The 11,647-nt window shown below is 42.5% G+C and overlaps 1 protein-coding gene across 1 annotated transcript in view; it reads right to left on the reverse strand.

The window, feature by feature from the left end:
• Nucleotides 1–3,412: 3,412 nt before the first annotated feature.
• LOC122555528 (potassium-transporting ATPase subunit beta-like) overlaps nt 3,413–11,647 on the reverse strand; it is a 38,914-nt gene continuing 30,679 nt past the window's right edge. Inside the window, exons 5-7 of the mRNA XM_043701547.1 lie at nt 6,648–6,704; nt 3,695–3,790; nt 3,413–3,600 (exon numbers count right to left, since the gene is read on the reverse strand). Of these exons, the coding sequence (XP_043557482.1) occupies nt 3,439–3,600; nt 3,695–3,790; nt 6,648–6,704 (315 nt within the window). The 3' untranslated portion in view covers nt 3,413–3,438. The remainder of the gene's footprint in view (nt 3,601–3,694; nt 3,791–6,647; nt 6,705–11,647) is intronic.

An 11,647-nucleotide genomic window follows, 5' to 3' on the forward strand; every position in this document is an offset into this window, starting at 1 on the left:
GCTGTTTGCAGTCATCAGCCCAAGACTAAATGTTCTCCAGGTCTTGTGTGTATGAATAGCTTTGGTATCCAAGGCGTCGCGAATGGTGCTGAACATTGTGCAAACATCAGTGAAGATCCTTGCTTCTGATCTTACAATGGAGGGAAGGTCATTGACGAAGTTGCCGCATTTGGTTGGGTCTAAGGAACTCCTGCAGAGATAACCTGGAGGTGAGATGACCGTTTGGCCCAGGGAAACCCAACTTTGTGAAAGGTATGGTTCTGAATTAAGATCAAGTGCCATTAGGAGAATAGGAAAGGGATAGTGATCATCATGTGATTGACGTCAAAAAGCTCCAGACATAATGAAGTAAAAGGAGAACATCTAAAAGCTTTGGAGAAACAGAAGCAGGAGAGGTAACAGAAATCTGTGATCAAAAATGCACCAAAAGAATACATTGCAAGTGATTCGAAACATGCATTTGTCAAGTAACCTAAAAATCCCAGGGCAATGAAGTGCAATCGTTTTAGCACCATAAGCTAATGAATCATCACAATTAAATGATCTTTAAAATATAACAGAGATAAATAATATTACTTTTTGAAGCCGAAATTGGTGAAATGCAGTCTGATGAAGAGGTACACAATACGAGGTTGACTGAGTGATTGGAAACAAAATATCTGGTGTGTGGTTGATTGCAAATAGGGCAGAAGGTCCATATTGGAGTTTCCCAGTGACTGGATTGAGGATTTCTCCCTTTTTTCTGATAAATGTTAGCAACCAGATTTGGGTATGCGCAGGGCAGAATTTAGATACAACAGGTGACACAAACTTTGATGCATTGTGAACTATGAGTAGAATACAGGTCGTTCTGATATAATGCGATAGCTGTTTTCCTCTGCAACCTCATGCTTTAGAAAACTCTGCTATGGAAAACTGTAATAGCAAATTACAGTATAGAAGATCACTAATAGAAGATAGCTATACCCATTCAGTAGGAAGTTTGTGTTATCGAAACAACGTCCGTGGTTCATCAATCATATTATAGCCAATTCGTGCTGATGAAACACGCATTATAGCAGAACAACCTGTAATCATAAACTTCAAGAGGACATAGGCAAACACTAGAACAAATGAAATTTAACACAGTGAAATGAGAAGTGATATATTTTGATGGGAAGAATGAGGAGAGGCTGTATGAAATAATTGGTGTTATTTTATAAGGTGGCGGTGCCAATGTTGGACTAGGGTGGATAAAGTTAAAAATCACACACCACCAGGTTATGGTCCAACAGGTTTATTTGGAAGAACTAGCTTTCGGAGCGCTGCTCCTTCATCAGAGCAGCATTCTAAAAGCTAGTGCTTCCAAATAGACCTGTTGGACTATAACCTGGTGTTGTGCAATTTTTAACTTTGTTATTTTATAGGCTGTGCAGGATTGGATTACTTGCATACAAATCATAGTAATCTGAGGATTTAATTAAGAAGGAATATATGTTCCTGGACTTTATACCTAGGAACGTAGAGTACAAAAGCAAAAAGGTTATGATAAAGCTTTATGAAGTTTAATATTGTGCCTCATTTTGTAAAATGCACTTTTGGAAGAATATGAAGGCTTTCAAGAGAATGCAGCGAAGACCTACAGTGGGTCCAGGGATGAGGAACTGTGGTTATGAAGATAGATACAATGCCTCTACTTCCCCACGAGGCTAAGGCAACTTTGTATATCCGTAAAGATTCTTAGCAATTGTTATAGATGTACCATAGAAAGCATTCCATCTGGATCCATCACAGCTTGATATGGCAACTGCTCTGCCCTGGACCGTAAGAAATTACAGAGAGTTGCGAACACAACCCAGTCCATCACACATGCCAACCTCCCATCATTGACACTTACCACTGCTTCAGAAAGACAGCCAACATAGTCAAATACCCCTCCCACACCGGTTATCTCTTCCAACCTCTTCTGTCAGGCAGAAGATACAAAAGCTTAAACACATTTACCAACAGATTCAAGAACAACTTCTTCTCCACTGTTATTTGACTTATGAACGGATCTCTCAAATTTTAAATTTAATGTTGATCTGGCTCTCTGTGCACCTTCTCTGCAGCCATATTTCTTGCTCTGTTGTATTACCCTAATGCACTTTGCATGGTATGATCTACCTGCACAGCACGCAAAACAAAACTTTTCACTGCACCTCGGTACATGTGACAATAATGAATCAAATCAAATCAAAAGATTTTGTTGAGATGTTCAAAATCAGGAGGGGTCTGGACTGAGTAGATAGAGAGAAACTGTTTCCACAGAGATTGAGAATCAAACAGCACCAATTTCAACTTACAGGACACTGTTTATTTTTTCTGTCTGCTAATGAAGGCCTTCTGGAATGTAACTAAGAGTTATTGAAAGATTTTTTTTCACTTGCGGTTACGACTTTCAGGAACTCAAGCCTGTCTTTAAGTTAGGACGCCTTGTCATTGGCTATAGAACCAAAGGTGACATAAGGAAAACCTTAAATTGCATAGTTAGAATCTGGAATGTGTTACCTGGAAATGGGCTAGAGGCAGATTCAATCATGGCCTTCAGAAACTGTAGCAGAGATACAGGGAAGGGCAGGGGAGTGAGGCAAGCTCTTGTAAACAGCTGTCACAGAAATGATAGACCAATGGCCTCCTTCTGTGCTGTAATTTCTCTGTGATTCTACTCTCTCAGTGTAGTGCTCGAGATTAGCACGATTTAGAGGGTAGGCCATAACTGGGTTCAAATGGAAGACGGAGCTGAGGGAGGAGATCAGCAAAGGGGTTGATAGAGTTGGGGTTGGAGGACGTGGAGGATGATGGAGAAGGGGATACCGGGGGATAGGTGAGTGGGAGAAGGATGAGTGAGGATGATGGGAAAGGGAGTTGGGAGGAAATAGAAGGAGACATAGTGCACAGAGCAAAAGGGAGAAAGAAGATAAGAATGAGGGAGTGAAGAACACATTGGGTGACATTCAAGTATGAATAAAAGATTATCACATTTCCACCTGTGGGAGTGACAGGCAGTAAAATATTTATGTTCTTAAATGGGGGTTGTGTAGACAATGCTGATCCACATCACTTTTACAATATAGTTGGCACATGAATGTTTATATATGCACACAATACATTCAACACAGAACTAACAGTTAAACAGAATATTGAGATAGAAATGTTGGCAAATTGCACTAAAAAGTACACTATCTATAACAAGAGCAAAATACTGCAAAAATCTCAAAGTATTAGCAGTAAGTCTGAAATCTAAGTAAAAATAGAAAATGCTGGAGAAACTCAGCAGGTCCAGGGAGAGACAGAAACAGAGTTAACATTTTGTTCATCATCTACAACTTTGTCTATAATCTTGCAGGGAACAGCTACCAATATAAACATACAGAAAACAAATGAACCGTCAGACAAAACTCTCCCTTAGGCTTGTGTTCATTTTTGGATGTCCAGGTGAAAGATCACTCTTCCCTCGAATTTTTCATAGGGGTTGTCATTAATGATTCCTGGTCCATTAATCTTGCACTGAATTTCAAAGTGTCTGTTCCTTTTCAGACTCAGGAATTTGACTGCAACTAACGGGTTGGTGTAGTTTGGCTGTAAGGAACAACATTGCTCGTTATATTTGATTGGCAAAGGGGCAGGAGAAAAAGCACCGGCAAGTCCTTTGGAGGTTATCAAGACTCCATACCTGGGGTTGTCTCCCATAGTAAGGAAAGTACGACAGGTCATAGGTACCATTCTCAGGATAAAATACCACATCTCCAATACTCTCTGGGTAGGCATGCTGTCAGTAGAAAACAGAAACTTTTGATTAAAATTGATTGATTACAACTTGAAAAGGGAATGAAGTTATTTTTGAGGTATGGGATTTACATAGGGATAGAGTTATACAGCATGGAAACAGACCCTTCAGCCCAACTCATCCGTGCCAACCAGATATCCTAAATTAATCTAGTCCCATTTACCAGCATTTGCCCCATATCCCCTCTAAACTCTTCCTATTCATGTACCCATCCAGATGCCTTTTAAATGTTGTAATTGTACCAGCCTCCACCACTTCCTCATTCCATAAACGCAACACCCTCTGCATGAAAAGGTCACCCCTTTTAAATCTTTTCCCTCTCACTTTAAACCCATCTCCCCAGTGTTGGACTCCCCTACCCTGGGAAAAAGACTTTGGCTATTCACCCTTGATAAGAAAGGCCGATGGGCCGAGGAGTGGCAGATAAAGTTTAATTTAGATAAATGTCAGGTGTTGCATTTTGGTAAGGCAAGCCAGAGCATAACTTATACAGTTAATGGTAACGTCCCGAGGAGTGTTGCCTAACATAGAAACTTTGGGGTGCAGGTGCATAGTCCCTTGAAAGTGGAGTCAAAAGTAGATAGGATAGTGAAGAAAGCATTTGGCACATTTTCCTTTATTGGTCAGTGCATTGAGTATAGGAGCTGGGATGTCATGCTGCGGCTGTACAGGACATTGGTTCGGCTGCTTTTGGAATACTGCATTCAATACTGCTTTCCTTGCTATAGGAAGGATGTTGTATATCTATTCTGAATCCTTTCAAGTTTAACAAGGATATTGCTGAGGTTGGATCATTTGAGCTATAGGGAGAGGCTGAGTAGACCGGGGCTATTTTCCCTGGAGCGTCAGAAGCTGAGGAGGTGACCTTATAGAGGTTTATAAAATCATCCGGTGAATAGCCAAGGTCTAACAGCCAAGAGGCTGAGGGATGTCGAGGTAGTTTATAATTCCCATATGCAGGGCCGTAGAAACTTGGCCAGTATTCTTTAGTGCAAGCAGTATGTCCTCAACTGTAAATTGGTCACATACATTGTATGGGGGGCATGCTCACTGGGAGAATGGAATCCAAGTAGCAATGGACAAAAAAACAGAATAGGATTCACTTCACAGATAATAATGGCATTGGATTCAGAGCATTTATAAAGTTCTAGTTAGGCTCCTACCAGCGAGTCCACATTTTTGAAAGGGCATGAGGGTCCTTGAGTTGTGCAGAGTGGATTAACCAGAGAGGTTTGGGGATTAGATTAGATTACTTACAGTGTGGAAACAGGCCCTTCGGCCCAACAAGTCCACACCGACCCTCTGAAGTGCAACCCACCCACCCCACACTCTGAGCAATTTAGCATGGCCAATTCACCTAACCTGCACATTTTTGGACCGTGGGAGGAAACCGGAGGAAACCCATGCAGACATGGGGAGAACGTGCAAACTCCACACAGTCAGTCGCCTGAGGCGGGAATTGAACCCGGGTCTCTGGCGCTGTGAGGCAGCAGTGCTAACCACTGTTCCACTGTGCCGCCTAGGAATGAGGGATTTTAGTGACAAGATTGGGCTAGATAAACCTGGGTACTTTGTGTGTCAGAGCAAAAGAGATTGGAGGAGATTTAGCTAAGGTGTAAAAGATTAGGGCAGGCTTGGATAGAAAGAAAAGTTGTTTCAGTTAGGTGATAGAACAAGGACTGGACTACACAGATTTAAGGTCTTGGGTAAGCTATGAGGTAGATGTGAGAAGCTTGGTGACAGTGAAGGTGGTGGAGATGGACACCTTGAAGGTTTCATATCAAATTAGATGGACACTTGAAGAAAATAGATTTGCAGGACTCCAGGAGGGAGTGGGATTGGCTGTGTAAAGGATCGGCAGAGCCTCAAATAAGCCAAATGCTTCTATCTGTGCCATAATGACTCTCTGACCAATGCATGAAATACTTTAAAGTTGAGGTCTGAGGAACTGGTCAAAGGCAAATTCTTGGCGTGAAGCAATTACCCTGATCTTTACCAAAATGCCGAGATAATAAGAGCAATGTCACTGAATCAACCAGGGATGTTACTTCTACAACAATACCCTATGGAGCGGTAAGTTCACTATTCGCAGCATAGAGAGATCTCAGCAAGTAACTGACAAACTACTGAGCGTCCTTAGTGAACAACAACACCCGAAAGCAAATGTTGCAGGGACACAGCAGGAGTTGGACTGGTTTGATCTCAACTTGACTGAGAATTGAAATTGCCTCAGGTCTAATGATCACAGCATTCAGAATGGTTCATGCTTTGCTTGGAAACAGTTACGACGTGGGCAACTTATCATCGCTTCTGATGTGTCAGCTCAACCTTCTGAGGAAACAAATGTTTGACAACCAGGATCACCAGACTTTAATGGGAATAATAAGGATACTCCGTGGAAAATAAGAATCTGAATGCGGCAGGCGAGCCAACAGGTCTTAGGGTACAGATTTACAAATCATAATCTGTAGCAGATCGATTAACAAAACCATATTGAGAGAAAACAGACCCCTCCATTGCTAGAGGAAGAGAACTGAAAAACAGAGCTGTGGTGAGTGTGATATTGAAGCTGCATTTGATTGAGTCTGACATCAAGGTGCTCTGCAAAACTGGAACTAATGGGAATCGGGGGAAAGCTCTCTCCACTGGGTGGAGTCATACTCGGGTCTAATTCCCCAAAGGTGGCAGCAGGAAGCTCACAAGGAAACGGGAATTTTGCTGTGATAATGCTCGACTGTGAAGTGAAAGTAGCTCTCGGATTAAGTATATCAGCTTTTAAATTTACATGTCGAATCCCTAACCCTTGATGGACAGTTGCTTCCTGACCATTGGCACTCACCAGAACACCGCATGTAACATTTAGGGTGGTTCCATTTCCAGGCAAATAGTTGATAATCTGCAAGTTCAAACAGAAACCAATTAGTTCAACTTCATTGTATTTTAGATTATCATTGAGCTATGTCACATTTCATGTGTTCCAGCTGCTTAATTTGGCCACTTAGGAGCCATGGTTCAGTTGGTACTACTTTACCCTCCATGTACAAAGAGCCAGAATCATAGTAAATTCAAGGAGGCCATTTAGGGCTTTTGCCTGAAACGTTGATTTTCCTGCTCCTTGGATGCTGCCTGACCTGCTGTGCTTTTCCAGCACCACTCTAATCTTGACTCTAACCTCCAGCATCTGCAGTATCCACCTCCGCCCATTTAACCCATTGCACCAGTTGTGATGATACTATGGCTTTGAGGTGCAGTTTGTCCTTTTTTCTGATGAATAAAGGCTGTAACAGAGGTACCAGTCAGTCTGCTCCAAAGCCAATAAAGTACAAATGAATGGATGAGTGTCAAGCTCCCATATAACCAAGCCTTTTAGATTTGGTTTTCAGTCACAGTTACTAAGGTCTTGAAGCTGGATGTACTTCCTTTCTCTGTTAAAGCTAAAAGCTGGGGGATCTCTTGCTGCTGCTGGAATTGCCTGTGAGACAATCTATTTTACTGAATTTGCCTTTGCCAAGGATATGTTTATGGGATGTTACCATGGAATCCCTACTGTATGGAAACAGGCCCTTCAGCCCAACAAGTCCACACCGACCCTCGGAAGAGTATCCCACACAAACCCATTCCTCTACATTTACCCCAGACTAATGCACACACTCCTGAACACCACGGACAATTTAGCATGGCCAATCCACCTAGCCTGTACATCTTTGGACTGTGGGAGGAAACCGGAGCATCCGGAGAAAACCCACGCAGACATGGGGAGAATGTGCAAACTCCACACGGACAGTTGCTTGAGGCTGGAATCGAACCTGGGTCCCTGATGCTGTGAGGCAGCAGCGCTAACCACTGAGCCACCTTGTCATAGAGTCCCTACAGCATGGAGCCACTATGCCATCCCTATATTGGAACAGTTATCGTTTAGTAGTTAAATAATCTCTTTCTCTGTTAAGTTTTCCAACAGAGTTAATTTATTCCAATTTTTCTTTCTTTTGTTGTATTTTAACTGTAGTGTATGAATAAAGTGTGTTTTGGTTCAAGACTGGTAGTTTGACCAATTTAATCCAGAACGCAACGCCTGGCACTTGCCTTTAAAATAAGAAATAGTTAGGGTCTAGGCTACACATTCTGAGGGATTTTGGTCTAGTCCATAACATTGTTCCAGCCCTAGTACACCACATTTCAAATCTCTTTAGATATTTATTCAATTTTCTTTTGAAAGTCATGACGAGAACTGACTTTGCCACATACTCTCAGGTAGTGCACATTCCAGACAGTAACCACTTGCTGCATTAAAACTGTTTTTTTTCTCATGTCGGTTTTGCACCTTGTGCCAATCATCTTTGTCAATGATCCATCCACCATTGGAACAGTCTCCCTCTCAGGCTACCCTCTTCAGATTTTGAACACTTCCTCCTATCAAACCTCCTCTTAATCCTCTCCTCTCCGGGGAAACCAGCCGCAGCTTCTCCAACCAATCCACACAATTGAGGTTCCTCATCCACTGAACCATTCTCATGAATCTTTATTGCACCCAGTCTAATACTTACAAATTCTTCTCAAAGATTGGTGCCCAGAACTGGATATCATACTCTATTACAGCCAAATCAATACCCTTATATGGGTTTATCATAACTTCATTGCTTTTGCAGTCTGCACCCATATTTGTAAAATCCAGGCTCCTTTAAAGATATTTATCACTTTCACAAACTGCCTTGTCACTTACATTTCTTCATCCTGTTTAAAACAGTACCCTTTATTTTATATCTTCTCTCCCTGTTCTTCCAACAAAATCAATACCTTCTCTACATTATATTTTATATATTTAAGAACAGCTTCTTCCCCACTGTTAACAGACTTTTTAATGGACGTCTTTAGTATTGGTGCTGATCTCTCTCTCTCTCTCTCTCTCTGCACCTTTTCGGCAGCTGTAACACTGTATCCTGCATGCTTTTCTGTTACCCTGATGCACTTGTATAGTACAGTCTGCCTGTGAAGCATTTCACACAACCCCTTTCTGTGCACCTTGGTCTACATGACAGTAGTAAATCAAACCAAATATTAAATTGAATCTGCCACATGCCCACCTACTCCATCAGGCTATGAGTGAAGTCCTTTTAAAATTGATGCCTCTCATGCTTAGGGTTCACAAGTGCACCATACACCCATTCTAAGTCATCGATAGAGATTTTAAAAAGAGGTCCTTACACTAGGGGAGCTATTATTTAAAGTTTCTCCAATCCAAAACAACAACCCATTCACCACTGGAGCAGCGGCAATGGGCTAGTGGCATTATTGGAAGACTATTAATCTAGAAACTCAGCTAATGCTCTGGGGACCTGGGTGTGAATCCTGCCACAGCGGATGATGGAATTTGAATTCAGTTTCACAAAGAACCTGGTGTTAAGGATCTACTGATGACCACCAAACTATTGTGGATTGTCGGAAAATCCATCTGGCATCTTTAGGGAAAGACTCTGCCATCCTTACTTGGTCTGGCCGATACGTGACTGCAGACCCACAGCAATGTGGTTAACTCTCAAAACTCCTTCTGAAATGGCCTAATAAGCCACTCCGTTCAAGGGGCTGCTGGGGACAGATGATAGATGCTGGCCAGTTAGACACACCCATAATCCCACAAGTGATTTTTTAAAAAAATTACTCTCTGCTTCCTAACATTCAGCCGAATCCACACCCACATTCTCCCTTTTATTTCAAGAGCTGTAGTCTTGCTTAATGTGTGACATTGTATCAAATACCTTTTGGAAATCCCTGTAAACTGCAGTGACAGCATCACTCTTATCAATCCTCTATGTTACATAAATATAATATAGAATGTTACAGCGCAGAACAGGCCCTTCGGCCCTCGATGTTGCGCCGACCTGTGAAATTAATCTGATGCCTACCTAACCGACACCGTTCCATTATTATCCCGATGTATGTCCAATGACCGATTAAATGCCCTTAATATCCACGAGTCTACTACTGTTGCAGGCGGGCCATTCCACGCCCCTCCTAATCTCTGAGTATAGAAACTACCCCTGATATCTGTCCTATATCTATCACCCCTCAATTTAAAGCTATGTCCCTCATATTAGCCTACACCATCCAAGGAAAAAGGCTCTCACTATCCACCCGATCTAACCCTCTGATTATCTTATACGTCTCGATTAAGTCACCTCTCAACCTTCTTCTCTTCAATGAAAACAATCTCATTTCCCTCAGCCTTTCCTTATAAGACCTTCCTTCCACACCTAGTTTACTAGGCAACATCATGGTAAATCTCTTCTGAATGCTTTCCAAAGCTTCCACATCCTTCCTAAAATGCGATGACCAGAACTATACGCAATACTCCAGGTGCGGTCGTACCAGGATCTTGTACCGCTGAAGCAGGACCTCTTGGCTGTGAAACTCAATCCCTCTACCAATAAGTGCCAACACACCATACGCCTTCTTAACAACCCTATCAACCTGGGTGGCAACTTTCAGGGATTTATGTACCTGGACACCGAGATCTCTCTGTTAATCTACACTACCAAGAATCTTACCATTAGCCCAGTACTCTGCATTCCTGTTACTTCTTCTTCCAAAGTGAACTACCTCACACTTTGCTGCGTTAAACTCCATTTGCCATTTCTCAGCCCAGCTCTGCATTTTATCGATGTCCCTCTGTAACCCACAACATCCTTTGGCACTATTCACAACTCTGCCCACCTTAGTGTCACCTGTAAATTTACTAACCCATCCTCTACGCCCACATCCAGATCATTTATAAAAATGACAAACAGCATTGGTCCCAAAACAGACTCTTGCAGCACACCACTGGTAACTGAGCTCCAGAATGAATATTTCCCATCAACCACCATCCTCTGTCTTCTTTCAGCTAGCCAATTTCTGATCCAAACCACTAAATCACCTTCAATCTCGAAACTCCGTATTTTGTACAATAGACCACCATGTGGAACCTTATCAAACACCTTACTGAAGTCCATATACACCACATCAACTGCTTTACCCTCATCCACCTGTTTGGTCACCTTCTCGAAGAACTCAATAAGGTTAGTGAGGCATGATCTATCCTTCACAAAACCACATTGACTATCCCTAATCAACTTATTCTTTTCCAGATGATTATAAATTCTATCTTATAACCTTTCCCAACATCTTATCCACAACCAAAGTAATGCTCACGGGCCTATAATTACCAGGATTGTCCCGACTCCCCTCCTTAAACAAGGGAACAACATTTGCTATCCTCCAGTTTTCTGGCACGACTCCTATCAACAATGATGACATAATGATTGAAGCCAAAGGCTCTGCCTGGCTTCCCAGAGAATCCAAGGATAAATTCCATCTGGCCCAAGGGCCCTATCTATTTTCACATCTTTCAAAATTGCTTAAACCTCCTCTTTGTCAACCTCAATCCCATCCAATCCTGTATCTCCGTATTCTCACTAACCTTGCCTTTTTCCAGTGTGAATACAGAGGAACCTCGATTATCCGAACAAGATGGGTGGACAGTATTTCATTGGGATAATTGATTATTCGGTTAGTTGATTCAATGCCTCTCCTCTGGGGCTCGGAGTTTTCTGAAGTTTCCTTTCTCCTCGCTCTGCCTGCCTTGCTCCCTCTCTCTGCCTCAGGGTTTGTTTCTCAGCAGAGATACACTTGAGTGTAAGGGACCTGCAGTATTGCTGAAGCCTCGCCCTGCCCAATCAGTACAATGGGATTGACACGGCGAGCACTTGCTGAGTCCGCTCCTTGTTCAGGAGACTAGGCAGCAGCACACCGCATAAGAGCCGTTGCCTCCTCTCTGCCCCCACCCCCGCGCTCTGTCCACCCCCC

This window comes from Chiloscyllium plagiosum, chromosome 12, assembly GCF_004010195.1.
Source record: "Chiloscyllium plagiosum isolate BGI_BamShark_2017 chromosome 12, ASM401019v2, whole genome shotgun sequence".
Classification (NCBI taxonomy): domain Eukaryota; kingdom Metazoa; phylum Chordata; class Chondrichthyes; order Orectolobiformes; family Hemiscylliidae; genus Chiloscyllium; species Chiloscyllium plagiosum.